The following is a 25672-nucleotide window of genomic DNA, read 5'->3' as shown; positions in this document are numbered from 1 at the left end:
TTTGGTTTCTAAAGTACTGTCACCGAATCCGATGATTTCTAGTTAGTTTATGCAGCAATCACTCTGGTAACAGTCAAGTGGATAAGTTCATGAAATTTCGACCCCTAAAAATTAGCCTATCATGACCGACAGTAGTCTTCATCAAACTCCAACGAAAGAGAAAAAGACATGTAGAAAAAGATAACGTGTCTAAAGTCCGCAGTATGTGTAGCCTTTTGCCTCAGATGTACTGTCGAAATGGTGCGAAATCTACACAATTTGTCCGGAAACATATCACCGAATTCGCGAATAGTTATCTTACACTCCGGGCACTCACTCCATGCTACGTCGGTAGAATGACATGACACGATGTTGATAAATCAAAGTGTTGTGAATTGTGTACTTTCGCTGACAACGGTGCAATATTTTTTGTTGATTAATGCGTATCCAACCAGCTAAGCATCCAATAAGTTATATTCTTGAAGTACAAAGGGAAAACAATAAAGTCTGTATGGGCCAACCCACATCTTCGGAAACACGCTGCAGTTAGAAAGATCTAAAGGAGCACACAAGGACCTTAGATAATGGTTTTCACTATTCGGTTCACAAGTTTCTGAAAATGAGTTACTGTTGTGCAATACATAGACAATCATACATTCGCGTAATCTTCCGCATATACCTTTTCACATCAGGTACTAGAAAGATGCATAAGTCGTATTTAGTTATTTTTTACATCCTCTAAAGTAGGGTGTAATGCTTGACTTTAATGAAGCTGAAAACCTTGTAGTGAAAAAGAGCAATATAATAAGATATATGAAAAACAATCTTCAGAAGAAAAGGTGAAGTCCCAAGTGTCTTCATATCCTACAAGTGGTCGTTGATGGCGTTCGCCTCTGTGGCTCAAAGTCGATGAAATGCAAACATATTGCATACAAACTGGTGTTCATAAAACGGCTTAATGTGGCGTTTCGGAATGTGAAACGATGGAAAGATTACATGAACAAGGCTAAAATAGCTATAAAATCTCTTTAAAGAAATTAGAAAGCGGTCATTTTCTCAGAGAATGGCTTCCAGGCTAGTCAGAGTTTATCAAAGGGGTGGGGCAAATTACTGCACACGCGATTGGCCGCTGGATAAGGAGGGACCAGATCCAGGGAATGGCGTCGAATTTCAGACGGCGCCACGGAGCTCCATTTCTCCCGCTGACTCGCAACTGGTTAATCACACCTAATTTTCGACTGTGTTATGTTTAGATAGGCCTACAGCGAAGACGATGTAGATATAGATAATCGCAATACAAAAGGAAAGTATTTATACAAACGGATGTGGTCTTCCGCTTGTCATTTAGCAAATTCAAAATGTTGTATTTTACAAGTTTTCCGGGGAAATATACGTGGTCTTTCGCATGTCATTTCTTGCAAATTAGAAATATACACGTTGTCGTCTGCAAAATGCTCCTCAGCGAAATGTGTGCATATAGTTTGGTTACGGCGGAGTTAACACGTGGTAGTCGGGAAATGGCATTATTTAAGTCCCACCATTTCCATGGTATGTTTAGTGAAAATGATGGTTTACCTAAAGAACAGCTCCAAAAAACGATCGACCGCTGCTGGGAAACGAAGTCCCTGCGCATTTTAATTAATTAAAGTATTATAATTTGAAGCAAATATGTAAACATTATGCAAGAATTCACTCTACAAAACTGACGACTTGTATATTATGCATCGTGTGATTATGACATTCAGACGGTAAAAAACCGTATCTATATCTCGACTTTATCGAGCGCAGGCCGAGCTATCGGTAACCTCCCAGATACCTCTAGTAGTAGTACTCCATACACAATTGAACGATATCCCAACGATACGATTTCTGAAGTCGTTGTTTACGTAGGGTCCATCGCAGAGGAACTGAGAACTGCGATAGTGGAGGTGAGAACCACCGCTATGTGAAATATAGCGATATGACTGGCTATAATATGATAAGTCAATGATAAAAAAATTACAGCTACATATTCAACGTTTGTCATATATCATCATATTGTGTAAACACACACACTTCTTCCACCAATTTCGTACTGACCGCATGCAGGCTGTCTTTCGCAGATGTAAGTTTTCGTATTAGTATTACATCTGGAATAGGAATTGAAGAAAGAACTTGCTGCATACGGTCGAGATCGAAGGGTAGTACAACATTGAATTAAAGTACCAACCGGCAATATCAAACAATTACATATATTTCTCCAACTCCATATTATATTACATTGAAAGCAAATATGCAACAGTAACCCCTAAACTATTCCGTATAAATCATGGCGGGAATTTCCACGGCATACAAACTCAATTTCCCGGGAGGAAGAAATTATCTGGACCAGCGGCTTCGAGGTCCAAGGGTTATTCTGACAAAATAGTTTGGTTTCAAATTTTAGTCGTCTGTCGTCTGCGACTAGAAATAGCACAATCGAAACATTTATTGAAAATCTCTGAAACCTAACTTTCCCAAGGTGAAAAGTGCGACGAAACTGGAATGGCAGTAAATGTAGGTTTGCGTGCATTAAACTTCGAATGACATTATTTTTCTCGATTCTGTGTATTTGTCGTCAAGGTTTTTAAGGAGGGGAGAACTTGTGAGGGCGGGAAAAGTTGTCGGAGATGTATCGATTGTTGTTTGCTACATTCAGAAAGCTTTGTGGTTCCGATTTTGCCGATGTTTAGGCTCGAAAACGTGAACAATGTGATGTTTTGACTCCTCGCATGTCTAGTCCCTAAACTTTGGACCAATTTATTCCCATACAAGACAAGGTTTATTCATTGCCGGTACAGCCGGTACACACTGCGTTCATCAACAAATTTCGAACGTTGATTGGCATTTTGACAGGGAGCGTCGTTGTTTTTTTTAAAACCAAATATAACAAACACGATAAATCATCTATTGTCAAAACTTCAAATTGTTTTGCAGTCGATTACATCCGATGTCGAGTGTAATTCCTGTAAATGCAGAAAGGGTTTGAACATTGTTGAAAAACTTGCCTTGACCCTTCCACCTTACAGTACAGTTATATTTTGGTTTTGAATCAAAACTTTTGATGTCAGATCCTGCAATTTTCCAAACAACATGCAATAACCACACCAAAATATAAACCTCGGTGTGTGCTTTTTCAGGATGGCCCCTAATTTCAATTTTCTAGTAGTAGTGGTGGTACTTCAATCGCATGATAAGTTTATGCCACAACCTACTTTCAAAATGTTTTTAAATGATAAATATTATCCATAAAGCTTCAAGCCCCCCTGTAAAGCAGCCAGTTCTATTCTATGATCAACTACAAAATAGGTATGGTATCCTGTTTTAATATGTACAAACATTTACAACATTTACATAATCAATAAAACTAATACCAGGACAATGAAAGGATGAACATTCTCCCAACTACATAGTTACCAAAAATTGTGGTCTATCCATGGGACAGTCGATAGTTTATATTATCCTAACCACCCCTCTATTCTTAGACTGTGACTGTCTATCCACTAGATCTGTAACTCTGCTACCCTTATTTACTATCCATAGATATATATAGATGGGTGAATAGACAATGGTAGAGAACAAGTATAGTGAAGTCACACAGATAAATGGAGTTGACTGTATACTCACCTTAGTGGTAGGACTCTCCATTAGCCAATAATTAGTAAAGTAAACCCAAAGTGTTTTTAAAAAAAATTATTACAGTACAGCTGAGTCAGTTCCAGTTGTGTCAGTTCCTAGTACTTTCAAACAAATTGTATTCCATCCAGTGTTTTTTGAGGAAATTAACTACTCAGCCAGCTGAAGAATTGTTAATGATATCACTAGCAATTTCACTTGAATTTAAATTTAAGCATTGATATTTTTATTCTTTCATTTTGACTGTTTTCGTCTGAATATTTCAAATGAAACAAACAAGTTTGTACAGGAAACATATTGTGAAGATGTTTACATGACACAGAATACACTTGACAATTTTTATAACTTTGAAAATTTGATTTGCAAATTATTTTCTTTTGTATAGGTCATTTTAATTTTAATGAATGCAAAGATTTTGGAAAACTTTATTCTTATTTATTGTTTTTGTTTTAAATCATATTATAAAATTGATAACTAAATTTCCAGCTTCACTGTTAAACAAGACAATAATACCGGTATCATTTGCAATTTAGACATCTCTTTCAAAATGGTATGTTCTGCTCTCCCTGCCTACAGTGTCACTATATCTATTGAACAGCAAAGCATTGGGAGGGGGGGGGGGCAGCATTTGAAAGGTAACCACTTTGAAAGATGTTTGACATGAGGTCAGTGTAACTGAATGCGTTTTAGGAAATGTTTTGATGTTAACATCATTTATAGAAAGTCATATGGATTCGGTTTGAATGCAATATATAGTTATAGAGAGAAGGTACAAAAATAATCAATGATGACATGCACTATACATCTAATGGGGTAGTCACTTCAAACATTATATCTACTGACTTCACCTGCCCTATTGTAACTAAACAAAATAACTGAAGTCAAATACCGTTTTTGTCACAAATTTGGAGTATGTCTTATTTTATTTAAAATTCACTTTGATGTATGTCATCTGTATAGACATACAAGGGGGAGGTACTAACACCTGCCCTGGCGTTTGTGTGTTAAATGGGGCGTCCTTTTGTTAGTTAAATTACAAGCATACTGTGGGCTGTATGCAAAGCTTTCAACATCAGTTCAATCCATTGTCGTTAATGATGACAGAAAAACTCAAATTTGTACCACATTTCTAACAATTGAGAACACTTACATAGGGAATTATAACACTGTTTTTTTGGTAAATCAATTAGTATTAATACAAGTACATCTGACTGCTGCAGTGCTTGTATATTTACACCCATTTAAAACTAAAGACCATTGATTTCTATAGCGTTTGTTAATAATGGCTTAAAAGTGAAGGATGTTATGAGTATGTATTTGTCTGACAGCAAGGTAATAGCTGACTTTGAAGTGCCATAGTTTCAGGTATGATGTGGGAACCTATAGAAAAGCACTTAAAACTGTAAGAGTATAACAAAATAACTAGTAATACAACAACAAAAATGAAAAAAAAGAAGACATTTTAACATCTTCTTATGGTTAAGAAAAAGTTTTGTTTACTCATTTTAATTGTCAAAGAAATATACTGCTCCTAATAAAACTTGATGTTTTTGCCAAATACTCGCAAATAAAATAAATTAGTTTCAACAATCAGGATGTCTTACCTTTAATCTGTTGGTAGTGCTGTGACATCTATCATTACAAAAAAATTCACCCAGTTTTTGTCATGAACTAATTTAAATATTGAAATGTTTGTATTCCAATATTGTGCAGCTAATGACCTAATGTTCAATATTATCAGTTGAATACAAAAAAAGGCAAAATCAAAAATCATACATAGTTATATTTCTCAGTAAATGTAAATTTCAGTGAAATAAATTCTTGTGCTTGGTCCTTGAAATATCAATTTGTTGGCAAAGATTAATGTGATTACAAACACAAAATCAAGACACAGTAGTCCAAGAAAATTGTATCACAAACTGTAAAGTTTTAACATCCACCACTGACTTCAGGCATCCTCAGTTCAACTCCATCCCAACTCCTCTGTCTCCTAGCAACAAAAGATTTCTCATCTGTTTTTGTTGCCATAGTGAAACACTTTGTAAGTTAGTGTAATGATGGCTGACGTATTGGGCACTTTGAGTGTAACATGCCTACAGACAGTTGAAAGATGTCACCGTTTATTCACACAAAAATCAATGCAATTGCAATTAAGATGTATTAGTAGTAGCCTACAGTGGCAATTTTTCTATAGCTGGTCTTGTGGAATTAGTTCAGTTGTTCCACCTGTCTCTAACTTCATAGAAAAATCCTTCTGCGCCTTGAAAAAAGATGAGTGGTTTTTCGCCAACAGCAAGCATTACGAGTGATAGTGATAATTATTCAGTGTATGTTATCAGTACGGGAACTGATAAACTATGCCTCAATGAGATAGAAGGTTTACATGTCTTGTCAGTATTTGTAATTCTCCAGTTTGTACACTCATTTCACCTTCGTTAAGATAAAAAACATGCCCTCACTACTTCTATGATTTTGTCTCTGATCTATTGGGGATGATGAATCTTCATCTACCTGTCCTCTTTTATCAGATACCGTATAAATTGATACATCTCCGACAGGTGTGGCTGATTTTGCTTGGGGTACCAAGAAAGTTTTACTGCAGAGATTGTGTTGAAAATTGAGAAAAGATGATTTAACAGTTACTTTAGGGCATTGTAAGTGTAATGCAATCAATGAAACACAAGAGACCACTTCGGGAAGTACATACAGATTCTGAGTTACTCTACATTGAAAGCAATCTTCCTCAAATATTTTGTGTTTAATATTGTAGAAAACTGTCACTATAAGTTCCCTACTGTCAAAACTGATATTTCAGGAGGCCACATGTAGAACTTCAACTACCTACATGTTTAATACTACTAAAAATGCACACGCTCCGTGACTCGACCCGGGTTCTGTCCGTACATCAAACAATGATGGCCACTGTTTGCCTAAACAACATCAACTGTATACTAGTATACAATCAAAACAACTTGTGATCAACAAATTTAAAAGTAAACGCAGTGATGAATATAGTTCAAATTCAATTTCAAGCCAAAACAGCTCACGGTTCTCAGATTTAATAGTACACAATGTACCGCCGATTTGGAAAACAGTTATCGTGAATAAAACAATTCAGTCTGATACAACTTAATTGAAACTGTATTTTCACCTTAGACGTCATCTTCATAATTTCAATTTTATCATGCTTAGTTCTGTTAAGTAGGATACCAGGATGGGTAGTTGGTAAGTTTATGTAATAAACGATTACAAGGAAGACCCTGGAATGCTACGGCATTGCGAGGACCAACGAATGGCTCTTTATCTTACCCTAAAATACTTGCATCTGGAGACGTCAAGGAAAGTCAGTTTTCCCAGTTCAAACGGATCCATGGCTGTGAAATGTTTCATGTGTGTTTCTCTCTCTATTCTCATGAAAGAAAAGGCGTAGGTTGAGCATGTATTTTTTCGTAATTTTTATTTCAAATACTGTATTGTATATTGCGTGTCATTGAGTGCCAGTATTATTTTTTTTTATTTGTAAGAATGTTATTTTTCAGTGTACATTCTACACTGAAATTTCTGCATGATTGAACAAAACAGATTTTTACAGTCATCTATTTGATTAGCATCTTGTCACTATGTTTCAGAAGCCAAATATATTAGTTGTCATAAAAAAGATAGAAAAAAACCCAAGTTGTTTATGTTGCATCTTTTATGGTTTTTGTACCTCAAGTCAAATGTTTGCCATTGAAAGTTTGATAAGTTATTATTACATGACTCTTTCCCCATTTTACAATACAGTATATACCGAAAGTTTCCCCCCTCATTTGCATGAAGATCTATTTTTACGATTTTTGTTGATATTTTCCTAACATTGGACAAGTTTCTTCAAACAAAAAAAAGTTATCCTCAAAACAATCACAAAATAAAAGTGAAAAAAGCTCTGCCCAAATATATGAAATTTGTCCTGTATCTATAAATTTCATGCCTTGCAATTTTTGAGAGATTGTACATCTGGTAAAATGTACACATATAGTTGATGGTGAAACACTTTCACAGTATGGAACTGGTTGAACTGGGAACAATGGTTGCCATGGTTGCTGCCAGGCCTTCCAAGGTACGTATTCAGATGTAAACGAAACTATCAGGTAAGGTGTAAGAGCCATCGAAGGTCGAAGGTTAATACCAATCGGTCTTCTTTGTACGTTTTGCGATATAATCCACCGGCATCACATGGATAAAGTTATTAAAGCTTCATTCATGGGGGACTTACAGACAATGCTTCAAAGTGAACAAAAATGTATCACCCCACCCAATGTATGAGTGATGTGTATGAGAGGAAAGTATGAGTGACAAGAGTTAAGAGAAGTAGAAGAAAACATAGAGAGAGGCAAACAGAAATTCAAACTATGAATTTTCAATTTTCTGAAGAGAAATAATCAGATTAGAGTCTGAGAGATGTTGAAATGTAAATAGAAAAAAAATTGCTAAATTCGTGGCAAAATTCAACTGGATGTGTCACTCGTAGAATATTCACTATAAGTCAAGCAGATTTCACTTCTTTTAACCCCGCAGAGGGTAGAGAATGTGTGAACTGTGGAGCAGTGTCAACCCCCCTATGGCGCCGAGATGGTACCGGACATTATTTATGTAATGCTTGTGGATTATATCATAAAATGAATGGAATGAACCGACCATTGATCAAACCTCAACGACGTCTGGTAAGTGTGTTTTGTTTTGTTTTTGAAAAACAAAGTCCACTTTCAGAATACTGACGGTGAACATTCGGGAATGACTCATGGGAAATGCTGACAGGATGGCGTCAGTATTTCCCATAATGCTCTATGTTCTATAAATTATTGGGCAGTATATTGTTAAAGTGGACTTCCTGTAAATATTTGATGGGGTAAGGAAATGATATCTATCTTTTCTTTTATCTAAATTTTCTTTCCTTAGATTCACTTTTATTTGGAATGTTAGTTCTGATAATGACATAAAAAGAAATTTGCTAAAAAAAAAAAGAGTCTGACTTTCAAATATTTGTAACTTTTTCACTACTGATACAAGACATATTTTCTGTCATTTATTTCTCAAACCTGCATTCACATTTTGGACTTGACTGATTGCCGAGGTTAATTTAAGTTTTTCAAATTCAGAAAAAAAATAGATTTTTGCTACTAAAATGCAAAAATTTGGGTAAAATAAATTTAGCACAAGAGTTTGGTATTGAAAAAGTTATGAATTGCAACAAAGAAGATTTGCCATATTGGTAGCCAGTAGTTTAAACTTTGCTCTTACATTGGAACAAACTGAATAAGTGGTTTGGTATTTTGTGGTGAAAATATTGAAAAAAAAATGGAATTCAAAATTGCTAAAAGTAACACTAGTTCATTATTAATTGTTTGCTTCTTTTCATGGTAGATCTCTTGTATAATAACTGTTTGTGCTTTAAGATTTGTAAAAAATTCTTTTTCTTTTTTAAATATTTAGCTAATTTTGAAAGCTTATTATTACAATTATTAACATAACTGCTACAAATAATGCATGCTATCATCTAATGCTGTGTTGCTTTTAATGGTATGTATGGAACAAGCTTGGAAGACAAACACAACAATTGTGCGCAAGTGCTGCAGACTATAAAGCTGGCTGATATTCCATGCATGACATCACAAAACAGTTGTTCGCTGACTATTTCCTCATGTGAGGAAACATTTCACAAACTCTGAAATGTAGCCTGCTTTGCTTTCAGTGTCATGTTTTACATGGTATGTTGACAAAAAACATACAATCATACCACATTTCATTGCGTGTATCATTTTCATTGCATTCATCCCTCCTGACGTGAGTGGGTTGGAGGAAAAAAAGACTTGCAAAATAAAAAAAAGGTGAAAGCTGAATTGCCAAAGCTTAAAATGGAGCTAGGGACATCTATGCTGATTGCAAAAGCTTTATTCATGCATGTGTTGCTAAAAATACTAAAAATCTTCACCAAATTCACTCAAATTGCTTCAGAACTTCATAACTAAGGCTATGATAGAATGCTAAATTTGGTATCGCTCAAATTTTCTTGCTAGAAAACTATATTTCTGAAATTGAAAGACAGGTTCTTTACGCAATTATCAAAATTTATTGAATTTGAAATTAAGAGAAATTCCAATTTTTCGGTCAAATTTTTGTGACTTTTTGTTTGTAATTCTGCAATTGTCAGAATGTATTTGTATACTATTAGTAAAAACCTGGAATTTATGTTTGGAAAGTGAAACTGTTAAAAATCAAATTTGCTTTTAATCAGTTTAATACAATGTTTGACTCTATAATGTTTAACTTTAAAAAAGTAAAAACAAAAACTCTGTTGCAAATCAGTTTGATTCATTGTGTTTTATATAACCATGTTATGAGTTATAATCTTAGCCATGTCTTGTTTTCCTTCAGTCTGCCTCACGTCGGGTAGGTCTACAGTGTGCAAATTGTCGCACAACACAAACAACACTTTGGCGCAGGAATAACGAAGGTGAACCAGTCTGCAATGCATGCGGACTATATTTCAAGCTGCATTCGGTACGTATGTCCCACAACGTGGTTTCTTTTGTCTTCATTATTTTTCTTTCCCTCCTTTCCCAGTCTGGCTCTCGGCATGAGGGTATCTCCTGCTCCAACTGCGGGACTACCGTAACTACTTTATGGCGTAGGAATAATGAAGGTGAACCAGTGTGCAATGCCTGTGGCTTATATTACAAGCAGCACAAAGTATGTATTCCTACCCATCTAAACAAATAGTACTTGGCAATTGGTTTCTGTGTAATGTAAACTGGTTGGTAATAGGTAACTATTTAGATGTCACCTGTCACACCTCATTTATAAATGAATGAGTCAAAGTTCAAAGGTTAAAAGTTCAAAGGTTAAATAGGTTTCTTTCATCACTAGACACATAAAATTCTGATACTAACATAAATGCACAACTAGAACTTCAAGGGTAATACTAATGTTTTCACAAAAAGTTCTTGGTTTTGATTTTCAGTTCAACATTTTTATTTGTCATTTATTAGTCCATTAATCAAAACACTTCTCTCTATTACTGTATTTATTCTGTTAAGTATTAGTTTTCTTTTTTTCTGTATCGGGTTCTAGATTCATTGGTAGTAAAATTTAGTGATCATATGTAATTTTGGACTATTTATAAGTTATATTAAAGTATACTAATTACTAGTAGTTATACTTTCCAGTGTTCTCTGTAATTTAGAGCACCACAAATTTGCATTTGATTTTGTTAGTACTAGTAATGCAAGTATGATTTTTATGTCACAGGTAACTCTCTGCCAAATTTGTGACTGACAGGAAACCTCATACTCATTGTGTTAAATCTCGGGTTGTCCAAAGAAAATTGTGCAACCATGATGTGTGTGTCACACGAATACCTGAGTCACATGTTGATAGTTATCATTTCAAAATGACACACTGCCAAAATTATAACTGACATGAAAATTGATACTGTAATACTTATGAAATATGATACATTGTAAGAATAATACAATTGCTTTATCATAAGGTCACTAAGAGAGTTATCATACAAAGATTAATAACTTATAGTGTCATAATAAAATAATTCTATAACTTGTTATCTTGATTGGCAGTAGCTACATGAATAGATACAAGTCAATCAAATTAATATTTTTGTCTGACAACTAATTTTTTTTAGATTAATATTTAATCATGTATTATTAACAATCAATGATTAGTTCTCCAAATATAGATAAAGATACATTTATTTTCTAATTTTGAAAACATTTTATATTCTCTTGTACTTTTCCCCTGCTTCTTCAATTGATTTGGACTCAAGAAGATATGGAAATATTGACAGAATATCACAAGAAATTTGATTTTAACTTTTGAAAGAACAAAATAGCAGGATATATTAGACTATTTAGATTTCTTTTTAAAATCTTCAAGCTAGGATATGAAAGCTGTCGAATAAATTCAACTTTCTCATCAACATTTCCAACCTTGGCTAAAAAAACTTGTAATTTCAAATGGATACATGAAATAATTCGTAAATCTTGCACATTGATAAATAGTTATTTACGTAAATGTTGTAGGACAGGGAAATATCCAAATCGTTTCCTGATCGTTTTTGAACTATTTTCAGAATGAAAAAAGCGAAGTTGATTTCATCAGCTAATCTATGAAAGCAAGCATCCGCTATATGTTGACTGTTCAAATGTCTGAGAAAGAAGTTTTGACGTAAATGCTGATAACATGTTGATAGTCTGCATATGTTTGGTTGTCAGTGGAGTGTCTCAAAACGTTAGGTTACGACGAGGCCTATCGTAAAAAGATAACGCCGACTTGTCGCTGTCCCTACAAGCTGTGGGTGAAAGTAAAAGGGTATCTGTATTCACGTCCTTTGTCTACAGTTCAAAATAAATCAAATCAAATCTTGACATGTAGTTCAAAGGTTAATGTTATGCAGAAAATATGTTAGGAGCAGAAGAGTATAGAACAACAAACAAACAAATTAATAACCAAACTAAAAGAACAATAATTTTGATAAATATTTAATTACTACTGTTCTGTTCACAGGAAAAATACAAAGAAAAAAGTGATTGAGAACAAAGTATACTTAATGAAGGGAGTAGACAATTTTGTATATGCTGTTCTCGTTTACGAATTGTAATGTCAGAAATTAGATTACTTTGATATAAAATATAAAATATGAAATGTTAATGATATTTATCATATAATGGACAAGATAATTTTGAAATTAAACATGACCCGGCTAATAAAAACACTTAGGTATGTCAAACAATTTGAGAAACAGAAATACATACAAATCTGTCAATCATTAATAATACAAGTGAAAACTGGATGGTTTCCACAAACCCATGCTGCCAGAGACTAAGGCTATCTGACCTGGTTCATGTCTGGTGAATGACATTGCCAATTCAGATAGCTAAGTCTCGTAGCTGTGGTAGGTGTCTGGTCTCAACAAATCTCAACTCGAAGGGTTTTAAAAAACTCTAACTTTTGCCCTAACAGAGTATAATCAGGTCAGCTAAATGATGGCTACAACCTGCATCTCATTAACCTTATAGATAAAATGAAATAAAGAAGTTAATTAAATAAATAGAGAAGTATAATTTATCATCAAGTGACATCCCCCCCCCCCCCCCCCCCCCCCTGAAAAAAGTCAGCTACTTGACAGGTCTTAATATTGACACTGTAACTTTTGAGACAATGGTGCACCAAATAATGCAAAGACAAGAAGGAAATTGCAGACGTTGACATTTAAAACATATGGAAACCCTCACAAACTTACAGCAATACAGAAAATGTGGAAGTTTTCTGGAGATGTCTGGAATGCAAAGAGAGCCACATAATATCAATTAAGTATGCTAATTACTTGTATAAGGTGTATGGTTCAGATACAGTAGATTATCTGATAAACTACAAGGTATGTAGAAGATCATCAAGTGTTTATTTTCTTTGGTTGCTTAAAAGCTAACTAGAAACTTGCAGTATGTGATGGTCATATATTAGCAGTCATAAAACTGTCACATTAAGGGCTCTCTATGTCTAACAAATTACACCAGTGTACAATACTTGGTTGTTACAAACTTACACTTAATATTCAACTAGCTATGAAACAAATTGTTATTGGCTGTGAACTTAAATTGTGTGACATACTAATCTGTTACCATGGAAACATGACCAACTACATTCATGAGTCCATGTTTTATTTGATTGTTTTGTTCTCCACACCTTATTTTCTATTCCGGTGACCATGAATATGATGTACCCATACAAAAGTGATGTAGCTTTGATTCTGTGCTTGTTGATTTGGGCAAATCATCTTGTCCCCCATCGACTCCCAAAGTTTGGGGTAAAAGCAGAAATCAATAAGCATAGAAGTTAGATTAAAAACTATGGGACATACCAAATGGATGTTTTGTGCAAGTTTCTGATTGGCACCATAATGTGAGACAGGAAAATCAATACATTCTGATTTGTATTTCCATTTCCATTTTTTTTTTTTTTTTTTGGAGGGGGGGGGGGGTGTGTGTGGTTGACATGCAGATATTGTTTGGTTATTGAAATGATGTCAACCATCACTAGCAAACTCATTCCATACATGTCATTTTGAAACCGCTGTTTGATCGCAACTTTTACAACTTTCTTTCAAAGCTTTGAAGTTGTCAAAATGTCATAAAAGTGTCAATTGTACTTTGATTGAAATCAGAAGTGTTGAATCATTTCAAACTTTTAGACTGATTAATTACTTAGGGGCAGGGTCAAATTGAATTAAAGTCAAAAAACCTCTTCAACGAAGTCATTTGGTGAAATAAAGTAGTATTGCTATATTTGATATCAGACGTCTAAGTCATATGAATCAATCCATAATGAGATCATGAAAATTTCATGTCCTCTAATTTAGAACTAGACACTTTTAAGTGTTTCCTTGTTGTGATAATAGTTCTTCATCTTTACACTGGTACATTTGAACAAAATTGATGTTTTGGTCAAGAGGTGTAAACAAGTAAAGTTGTCACGGTTTCAAAGTTTTTACTGTAATAAAATAATTATAATTAACTCTATTGGAAACTATCATTTTCAAAACATTACATTTATCCTCTCATTGGCATTTAGGATCTTAAATCATGTTAAATAATCGATGTAAATGTACAGAATTGTTGATGATAATAATAATAATAATAATACATGGTTTATTAAAACAAAATTGTGACAATTGTTTAAGTTCACACATCAGTTAAAAGAAGTTTGTTAAGAGGAAACAAATTTGATCATAGAAAACAGATCCTAAAATAGTCGTAAAAGTTTCAATAAAACACATAGTATAGTGAGTAATATTAAAATGTCAGTCACAAGGTACAAAATATAAGCCAGATATAAAAAATGGGGAAAAATGCAAAAATGTTGTAGTACAGTTTTCTCTCAGACTCTACCTAAAATTTGGAAGTAACAGAGGTTCTAGTAAACCTCATGAATAATCTTTGAGCACTCTAGACACTAGACCCGACATGTTTCCTTCTTTGTCTCTCTAAACCGTCAACGCCAGAAGGTGTTACCAGTCCTGGAGTCCTCTTGTGATCAAATTCTAGGGAGAACACTAATTGCTACATAGGTTTGATTGATGGGGTCCAAATGTACTGAGGTTTCTCAAAATGTGCAATCTGTAGGTTTTCCCACATCACCACAATTTGAACCACACCCATCACAAGAACAATCTTTTAGGAAATCCCGAATTTCTTCCCATCGCATTCTTTTCCAGGACAGTATGGAATTCCTTACATTTTAAGTACATTGTCTAGGTATACCCCCAGGGAAGATCTTTCCCAGAGTACAACCAACTTCGTTCTCATGCCGACATGAAATATATAGCCGTGATCTGAACTGTGCTGTTCATCTCACTTTCATACTTAGCTGTCAAAAGTAGTCAGTATTCACCAGTGAACAGTTGTATGAAATGAACACCAGTCAACAGGCTAATGAAATGAACACAGCTACTGATTTCGTGTCAGTTTCATTAAGATTTCAGACTACTATGTAGCAGAGTTAATTAAAATGAAATCTATACAGGACAATGTGTCAGATGTGATATGTAAACCACATTTATCATTGTAAGCAAACAGCAGTGTGTGAAAATAAGATGTTTCTACTTGGGGAAAAAAAATTGCGGGGGTTATGGTCTAATAAGTATAGGTTTAGTTGGAGTTCATCGTAAATATGAATTCATTTACTGATTTGTTTTGGTTTTAAGTTCAATAAGTTAGTCAGAGTTTGTAATAAATGGTATTAATTTACAAAACTGTTTGGGTTATAGTCTTGTAAGTTTAGGTGTAGTCAGAGTTCATCTTAATTTGTATTTGGGTTATTGAGGATGTAACATAATAAATTCAATGACCAAAAAATGTATTTATAGATATTTCATTTTGAAATCTACATGTGATTTTGATTCATATTTCAACAATTAATATTATTTTGACAATGTATATGTCAACTGTCAAATTATATATCGTAATGGCATTTGAAACCTGTCATAAAATTGTCAGTATTTACGAAGGATATAATATTTGTATAATCCTGTGTATTTTTGGGTAGAGGCTACTTTGCTAAAGTGTAGTTTGTATTAAAGTTATACATATTAAATGACACAGTGAAGTATACCGAAAAAATGTTAAATATTAACATTTTTTATGAAATGAAAAATTAGACATGTAAAAGTTTGAGTGGGTGGGGTGGGGTGGTTGCCGTGACACATTAAGGGTGGGTGCTGGTAGTGCTCTCAAATATGTGTGAGTCATAGTGACGTGGTGTAATGATTTCCAAACAGTCTGAGTTGCGTGTCCTCATCAAGAGCGTTAACGACTACCAAAGTCATGAAATTCCTACTTTTAGTATGCCTAATAGCTCACTTTGCCTCAATTTAAGGCCAACTCTGGATGATGAGTTCCAAATTATTTGGTTAATACATTGCACTCCCAGTATAGTCCTGTAAGTTATTACCCAAGTATGTAGTCCATCTAATGTAATAGGATATTGTCTATAGCTACGACTTTCTGCTTGATTTGGTTTCTAATGACAGAGCTGTGTTCCACTCTATAAACCATTTAAACTCACACACACACATGTCAGTATTTCTGTTGCTGTGTCAGCATTTAATGAGTCCATCTGTAAACTTTTAAGAACTTAGTGAAGCATAGAAGTGAGAAAGTAGAATTTTAGGAGAATCAGACTTATAGGAGTGAAGACATAGACAACTTAGTAGGTACAGGTCAAAGGCTGAACTTAATTCTTGTTGATCACAGTTAAAAATCAGTAACTTTGTCAAACTAAATGAAAACGTGATGATGATGAAATGTGTGTCTTGTTATTGCAAGTACCAAGGAATGTACATGGGAATAGCTTTACTTACTCACTTCCCAATTGGGTGATTTTGAAAGAGTATTTGTCATACTCTACAGTGTTTGGAAAACTGTTAGTCTAGAATCCAGGTGAATGGGTATTTTGAATTTTGATGATAGGGAAATGACAAATTCATAACATTCCAAAAAAAAGAAATCTAGAAAAATTCCAGGTGAAAGGACTGTATGAAGGAAACAATGCTCAAAGTTGAAGTAATCTAGTGCTATCTTTGGTATTAAATCTCAAGATCTCTCTTTACAGTGGTAAGAGATTATTTGATATCAAGGGTGGCATCTAGACTCATAAGACTGGGACTTTATCTTAGAAGCACAAAGAATGGATAATTCAGAGAGTTACCCAGAATCAAATGTCTTGTTGTTACTATCTCTAGTCTGGTGCTATCCATGCATCATCAAATCTCTGATCTCTCTAGGTGAACAGATGATTTAATACTATGTGTAGCATCCAGACCATACAATCTCAGGAATGAGTCAAAGTGTTTCTTGAGAAAGTAAAACCGTAGCAAGTCTCTGGGCAAGGGAGGTGGTTAGGTAGTGAATATGATGATGGTGAACAGATAGAATGATAGCCCAGAGACTTAGCTAGCAGACTCAACATACTGATCACTGGAATGTATCTGGGCTAGTTAGTTTAGATGCTACTGGTGGTATCAAGTCATCTCTTTACCACTACATAAAGAGAATCAGTCACATATAGCACAAGACCATGGACTAGTATAGTGACAGACAATCATTTTCACAGCTTTGTATTAAGTACACTCAGTGAGTCAACATATAAAAAGTTTAGGCAGAAAACTATGTTTTATAGAATAAAGGACAGGGGAACTTCAATGCCAGACAGAAGTTGTGGACCAATTTGCTTTATCTTCTGCATTAGTAATAAAGCCTGCCCTCTCAGGCCAAATACAGCAAACTTGTAGTTTACTTCTTAATTGTAAAATTACATATTTATATGTAAAGTACCATGTCAGAAACTTGTAACAAGATAAATGGTGGATACAAATGTAAAATAGTCAACTATTTTATTCAGTCAAACTGTTGTTCAACTTAAGGTTTAGTAGGGGTTAAGTCTGTCTAGTAACAGGCTTAGAATTTAAACATGGTGAGGGGGTCATGTAAAGTATGGTGACTGTGAAAATGTTAACCCCTACTTGAAGTGTGATTACAGGGTTTGGGGGTTCGTTTGTTAGGTCATTTTGACTACCCTGTGCTTGTTTCATGTAAAGATTTAATGAGATAACGTAAAAGTATAAAATCATTCTTTGAAACCAAGGCTAGCCAGTTCAGTTTACTTTCAGCACTGTTTGATTGTGACACACACAACCTGTTGCAAACATGGACACTGTTTACAAAACAGTCCAGAAACAGTTAAACTGTCAATTTTAATTGACACACAGCTGCCTGTAAATGACTCTCCATTGTTTACCTAGTCACACACAGGTATAAAAATGTCTGCTGTAATGTCACATACAAAGAAAAACATAATTCAATAGCTGTTCAAGATTTACTTTTCACCCACTGGGTCATTTGATATACAGCCATCACCTACTCTAGACTACTACTAAAAGTAATAAATTTATGACACCGTTATACTTATCAAACACTACAAAAGTTTCAGTAAACTTTGCATCACAGGTGAAGTCAAGGTAAATGTCTTCACATAGGAACATTAAACAGTTTTACAACTAGTAAAACATTGTTATAGAAATAACTTCAAACTTTTACTTCACTTCAGTTTACTCAGTGCTACATTTATGGGTTTTAAAAAAATGTAATTTGAGTTATGTTTTCAAAATATTTGAAGCCGTAAACATGAAGTCTAGAAAAGATTTACAACTTTAAAAAACATTTTACACCCTTTATAGGACTTTCAGCTGTGTGTCAAAGTAAAGATATTTTGTAAAGATTATAGACATCGTGTCACAGCTAAGACTACCAGCATCTGATGTATTTTAAGAATGAAAACTGCTAGAATTCTGACCTGATTTCACGTAGAATTTAATGTGACTGACATGTGATATAGAAATTAAAATATGGGCCTCGTTTGTGACAGGGTAACAGGTACCAAAGAGTCTACTTTAGAATTCTAATTTGACTTCTCTCATAAAAGAAGTCGTGTGAAGTACTTAAATGCCAAAGTTTGGATTGATTTGTGGTTGTTTTGACCAATATGTAGACTAAACCTTTAATGCTGTAAAGAAATATAGATCTAGAATTGTGATGGTGAACAGTTTGTATGATTTACTTCAGCTACTACCAGTCATCAGAAGGACTGTCATTTTGTGTAATGTAATGTCATATACTGTCACTTAAAGGCCCAGGTGGGATTAGGATTAAAATTTAGACGTGAATGACAATTTTCTGGTCACAAGATTTAGAAGAAGTTGGTCTTCAACTAGTCTGGATGCCATGTGTTTTGTTTTTTCCGTGAGTGGAGGTGTAAATAGTAGCAATACTGTATTGGAACTAGACTGTGAGTGGAGGTGTAAATCGTAGCGATACTGTATTGGAACTAGCCTAGTCCTCAACAAATGAATGGTCTCATATAATCCTTATTGCTTCACTTGTACAATATAGCACAATAAAGGCAATATGCAAGAACTTAGTTTTTAGCCACAATCCTTTCAAAGAGATAACATAATCCTATGTAATCCTTATGGCTATGCTGATAGCTATATCACTTATGTGAAAACCTGGGATTGGATTATTGGCCTTTAAACTTTAAGTAAAATTCTGTTTGTATTCAAAGTTAGGTCTGTTTGTGTACTGTAAAACTACATTGATGGAAACATTTTGATTTTGTCATTATTTTTTTCAGCATTTTAGTTTCATGTGGTGACACACTGTTCCTGTTTTAAATAATTTCTCAGTATCATAGTTTTGTTTTGAATTGTAATCTTTTTATGTCATAAAATCTAATGGCTACTTAGGAATAGTTTCACTTCTCTTTCAAAGTAATTATTGTAAATCATTTTTTCTGGCTATAATCATACACACTTTATTTAGTCCTCTTGTGTCTACAGACTATGGCTGGTTAGTTGTCTATCAATTGGGGAATAATAATAAGGTCTTATCCATTATGTATATATTGTCAAATAAAATGTAATTTTTATCTCTTGAATATTTTACGATTGTTGAATTTCTTTTTCTTCTGTGTTTAGGTAAATCGTCCTTTAGCTTTGAAGAAAGATACTATTCAGACCCGTAAACGTAAACCAAAGAACAGTAACGCACAAGGCAATGATATGAAAACCTCTCCTAGTACTGGTGGTATGACTGATGACAAATCTAATATAGTTGTCAGTTCTGCTGCTAATGCTATCTCTGTGGCTACCCCTACAATTAAAAAGGTGAGTGTCTTGTTATACTGTTGCCATGACAACAATTGTATTCCTGACTATAGATGACATGATTGTGTCCTTAGTATGGGGCCACGTACAGCTACAGTGTAGCAATACCTGTAGCAACACTGAAAATCAACAAAAACACAGTATCTTCATTTTGCACTAATTCTTTTACAACAATGTTCACAGAGTTTTGTTGTTATAATCTAGGTAAAATGATAACAGTAGATGAATTATCAAATTATGAGGTGTTTAAAGGGAATGATGTTTTGGTAAATCAAATGCTTAAAATGTCAAGTAGTTAGAGAATACTGAAAACTTTCTACTTTCTCATGCGTATACATGATAGTTTCTTATAGTAAACTAAACATGAAACAAAATAAAACACCAGAAAGAATATTGAAATTAAATCTAAAACAACCCAGAATAAATACATTTATAGTAAAGTACATAAAATCAGAATATTTTGTCCAAGTTTTCTGTTTTAAGTCTTCCTTTTCTGTTTAATAACGCTCACATTTATAAGTTTGTTTATTGATACGTTTACATTTGATAGGATTTTAAATCTGTATTACAGTTTTCCAAGAATTAATCCAAAATAGTCCTTCTTTCAGGAACCGTTGTATGTTCCTTCTACAATGACTAGTGGTTTGACAACTTTGAATGGTACAGCACATCACAGTGGAATGATCATGTCACCAACCCATGCACTTAATCTAACTACACCAGAACCAAGTCCTAACCTCCAAACTGCTGCCCCGGCTAATATCTTCCAAACTGGTGTTAGCCCATCACCACCATCAGCGGTTGCTGTCAGTTTGGATAATGGAGCTTCAGTCACTTCCAATTAGATGGGATGACTTTGTATCACTACCATCAGCAGTCGCTGTAACTTTGGACAATGGAGCTGCAGTCACTTCCAATCAGACATAATGACTTTGTATCTAGACACACAGACAGTGTATTGGGTTCGTAAACTACATTATAGGAAATGAGGATGATGACATTAATGTAACAAATCAACTTTACCAGTCAATGTTTGATAAAATGGGAACACAGAAGACAACACAAACTTAACACTGATATCAATACCATAGCTGGTACCATTTCATTCTAAGGCAGTTTACTTATAGTGATCTGTGTAGCAAATCTACATCTGATCTACATAAAACTTAGAACCTGTACTCTATTATACAGAAATGACAGAGTACATTTCACTCTTAAATACTGTTGCTGTTTTTAGATATTTTAAAGACGCAAAAGTGATAATTTAGACCTTGACACAAAGTGAAAATAGAATAATACAGATACATGTAATTGTCACTCTTATGAGGCAAGTACTTGGCTGAGATAGTGAGTGAGTGTCATAAACACATCATAAAGTAACTGTCACTTTGTTAAATCTTACATAGTTCAGTGTAGTTCATTAAGATATCAGGGATGTTTACTTGAATTTTTATTACAATATTCAGTCAATACCACAAATTAACCTTCATCTCCTATGAACTAGAATTTTCTTAAAAGGTGTATGTCAATTTAGGAATGTATGTGGATGAGAAAGAATCTGTTTAGAGCTATACATAAAATTTATCCTGAAGAAAAGAATGAACTTAGTCTGGATGTCAACGTGGTCTCTAAGTGTAAATCGTTACGATACCATAAAGGAACTTGACTAGAATAATCCTAGCCAAGTCCTTTGATATAAAGATATCACTAATATGAGAACCTGGATTGCATCATGGGACATCAAATGGAATCTGTCATTTCAGATGAAAACCCTGTCTAAATCTATTCCTGTAGGTGTCTACAACTATAGAATAGACCCAATATTGTCAATGGTGCATTTCATATTCCAGAACGACTGTAGTGGATTCCAGACTATAGCTCCGTTCTGTGTATGGTGCATTTCATATTCCAGAATGACTGTAGTGGATTCCAGACTACAGCTCCGTTCTGTGTATGGTGCATTTCATATTCCAGAACGACTGTAGTGGCTGATTCCAGACTATAGCTCCGTTCTGTGTATGGTACATTTCATTTTCCAGAATCACCAGGCTATAGTAATTCCATATACTGTTTAGTGGTGAGTGAAATAGATAGCAGTATAGCCAAGTATGAATGACTAGTATTGACAATACCTATCAACACTTTGTACCTAATCAGGATCACATTCCAATAATACAGTCAGGTTATCCTTTCCTTTCTGACTCAAGTATGAATTTTATCACCAACAATTGACTCCTTGTAGTAATTTATAAACAAACATGCATGTTGAACCATTGCAGTTATCACAGAGTGTAGGCCTGTAACAGATAAGGTGTGTTTACATGATACAAGTTAACAACAGTGGGGGTTTCATACACAGTCATAATCACATATCTATGACCTTTCATTTGACCCTAAACTTAGTTTCCTACTTGGTGGGGATGATTTTATTGTGAGTTTCACTCAATTGGTGTGTTTACGAGTGGACCATGCAGGTTTTTTAGGAATTTCTACAGGAGTGTATGACTAACACCTGTTTTGGCTGGGACATAGTTTTGACTTTGTCATACAGGAAACTTTTCTACTTACAGTTGCTATTACTGTGGTCAACATGTGCCATGCATCACTAAAAATATTTAGACATTTCCTTCGATGAAGTCATCCTGATTTCAAGACAGTCTTTGAGTCATAATTTCTTGTGGAAAAATAGACTTTATCCTTTTACAGTTTTCATGGTGACATTTAATCACAGCTTGTGAAAAAACAAGAAATGATTAAAATCTGCAGTGATCTACTAGCTACCTTAACAAAAATCTAGACTGTTGACAGTCGTTCATGCCTTTTTTGCTACATTTCATCTAAAACAAAGTTGTCGTCTCGCTCCGTAGCACTGAATACTATCGCTTGCCTTCGACACTCACTGTTGCTATCAGTGCATGGTTATAGTATTGCTCCACATCAGAGCAGGGCAACGACTAGTAGTTTTAGATAAAATGTAGCAAAAAGGGCACGAACAACTGTCGACAGTCTAAATATTTGACTGAAGTTGTTAAAATTTGAAGGAAAAACACTACTTCAAAACAAGAAACAGATTGCTTATAGAAGTTCATGCCATGCACTCTTTGACCTAATATGTTTAGATTTAGTTTCAGATATTTTCCGCTTGGTGTTTTACAAAACAAGATAAGATATTTATAAGTTGAGATGACTTGAACAATTCATTGATACATAGTTTGGGGATAGAGTGTACTAGTGTTTTGACAGTGTTGAAATATGTATGATGTATGTTTTGGACAGTTTGGACATCAACAAATGTGATATGTTGGTTGACACCACTTACGTTATCCAAATAACAACTTTCAATAAATTTCACTTGTGTCAACATATCATTGGATGAATACTTACAGACCTTGTCAGCTAAAAGTGACTTCATGTCTTTCAAAGTGGCAATGTTTGGTGTATACTTCTCACTTTTATAAGGATACATATACAATAAAATGTTGACCTCTTCCATGACTAAATTAGAACAGCAGCTCTGTATGTACAACCGTTACTTGAGAGATTGGCAGATGTGTGAAAAAATCAGGTGACCACTTGAAATTGTGTGATATGTTTTTATGACACTAAGCCAGAGATTTGGCAATACGATTTGAAAATGTCATTCTGAAAAGACAGTATGTTGTGTCAATTAGCCAAGTCTTTCGGTTATTCTGACATTGATGTCACATTGTTTCAGAATAGCATATAGTATGAGATATAAGCATACATTTTGGTAGTACAGTATTGACCTTTACTCCACTCACACAGTAACGAACAAAGTACATAGAACTCTTCACTTCTGGCCAACATCCTCACTGGTTAGGGTTCAATATTGATTTTTTTTGTTTCCTAAGTATGACCTTAGAGCAACCTAGGGGGTGTTATCATCATGTACAATCAGAAATTTCCTGTTGACGTAGGCGATAAAATGAACTTTTCTGAACTTTTCTGAACTTATTGTTGTCACGCTGACTATAAATTTAACGGATGGGGAAAACAGAGCTAACAGTCAGTACCCAAAACATCAGAAGTGGAGCTCTTTACAATTTATGCACACAGAACACAAGTAAGATTGTTTTAAAAAACAAACAAAAAAACTAGCAACAAGATTTCTGGAGTTCAGTTTTCAACAAAATCCTCAAAATCAAATTCTTTCATTCAGAATTGTAAAAAAAGAAAAAATGATGTAAAGGAGACTAAATGAGGATTGATATGGTCAACAAACAAATAGATCCACTCACCCTATCTTTCTTAGATAATGGTATGACCCATTGTTTCTAGAATGGGTCAGTCCATTTTGTTATAAAACAAGGGATGAATAGCATGAAAATGTACAAAAAAAACCTACCTCGTCATTATATGACGCAGTATATGTTATGATTTATATTTTAATAGTGAATTGTGCAATTTCTCCCAGTGTCTATGTCCTTTGGTGTGAGCTCCTTAATGTATAAAGTAAAATTAAAATAGGAAAAAAACAAAAAAAAAAGAGATGATATTTTTGTAGGAAGATAGTCTGATAACAAATTCAATGTGATTGAGTGCCATTGACTTTAGTATTGTGAACCTTCTTGTGATTTTATGTACGGTACATTCCACCAGTGTTCATAACTGTAAATTCTTTTGTTTTTATTGTATTTCTTTTCCTAATGAAATGTATAAAGATGTCTTACATGAATAACTCAAGACCCTGTGTCTGTTGAAGAAAAAAAAATAACTACATTGGGTGAGATTTTTTGTGAGTATTTTTATGTCTACAATTATGAAGTTCAAGTCAAGGCTGTAGCCTTTTGTATCAAAATAAGTAATGTAACCATTAGCAACGTCAAAAGTTTTGTAATTTGGTGTTGTTTTGCCTTGAGTACATTTTATAGTTGGTTGACTACTGATTTCGTTGGCATAAATTATCTAAGAAACTCAGAAATCATATTGAAAACTGTTTGTAGCTAATTTATTAATCAAAAAAGAATTCATACATGATTACATTGTATGATTACCTGTACTTTAAGTCAAAGTATCTGCAAAGTCTATATGTTCAATTCAACCTAAATTTATGCTTCTGTCAGTGTCAAAATCAATCTATATATTGTACTGAAAATAGGTTCAGTCCTCTTAAAATATTTTTTCACCAGTTACTATCAAAGTGGTCAAAATATGTTGTAATTGTACTAATCTCTGTTTGGTAGTGGTACTAACAGAGTCTAGCACTGTTGATTACAAGTAGTGTAACTTGGTGGGTACTATGCAGAGTCTAGCACTGTTGATTACAAGTAGTGTAACTTGGTGGGTACTATGCAAATGTAAGTTACTTTTTATGAGTTTCTAAAAACAGGGTCTTTAAGAAAGAGAAATTAAAATTCATTGATCATTCATTTGAAAGTGGTAATTCTAATTAGACACCATGATTCAAGAATTACTTGTATTTGTGAAGACATTCTAGGATTATTGATAACTATATACTAGTCTAGGTAAGAACCTCACACCAAGTTGTCAATTTCAAAGGGAAAATATCAGCATTTTCACTAATCGAGTGTGTTTTGGGGAGACACCTCAGTCACCTCACTATGACAAGTACAATAACATTTACAGCAGATTCAAAATACAGTTCAGTGGCTCTGTTTGATACAACCATGTAGCAATCAATAAGAAACTACACTTATATTTACATAGCAAGATTGCAAATTTTGCTGCTTTTAGACTGAATGAAAATTAACCATTTAAACCAATGGCAAGGTACGACAACAAGATGCT

The 25672-nt window shown here is 34.1% G+C and overlaps 1 protein-coding gene across 1 annotated transcript in view; it reads left to right on the top strand.

The window, feature by feature from the left end:
* LOC144444774 (transcription factor GATA-4-like) overlaps window positions 1–20998 on the top strand; it is a 54434-nt gene extending 33436 nt beyond the window's left edge. Inside the window, exons 3-6 of the mRNA XM_078134307.1 lie at window positions 8164–8336; window positions 10048–10173; window positions 19715–19903; window positions 20512–20998. Of these exons, the coding sequence (XP_077990433.1) occupies window positions 8164–8336; window positions 10048–10173; window positions 19715–19903; window positions 20512–20748 (725 nt within the window). The 3' untranslated portion in view covers window positions 20749–20998. The remainder of the gene's footprint in view (window positions 1–8163; window positions 8337–10047; window positions 10174–19714; window positions 19904–20511) is intronic.
* Window positions 20999–25672: the final 4674 nt, after the last annotated feature.

The sequence above is a fragment of the Glandiceps talaboti genome, chromosome 13, assembly GCF_964340395.1.
Source record: "Glandiceps talaboti chromosome 13, keGlaTala1.1, whole genome shotgun sequence".
NCBI classification, from domain to species: Eukaryota; Metazoa; Hemichordata; class Enteropneusta; family Spengelidae; genus Glandiceps; species Glandiceps talaboti.
The sequence above is the reverse complement of the archived record's forward strand: the minus strand, read 5'-3'. Positions and strand labels throughout refer to the sequence as shown.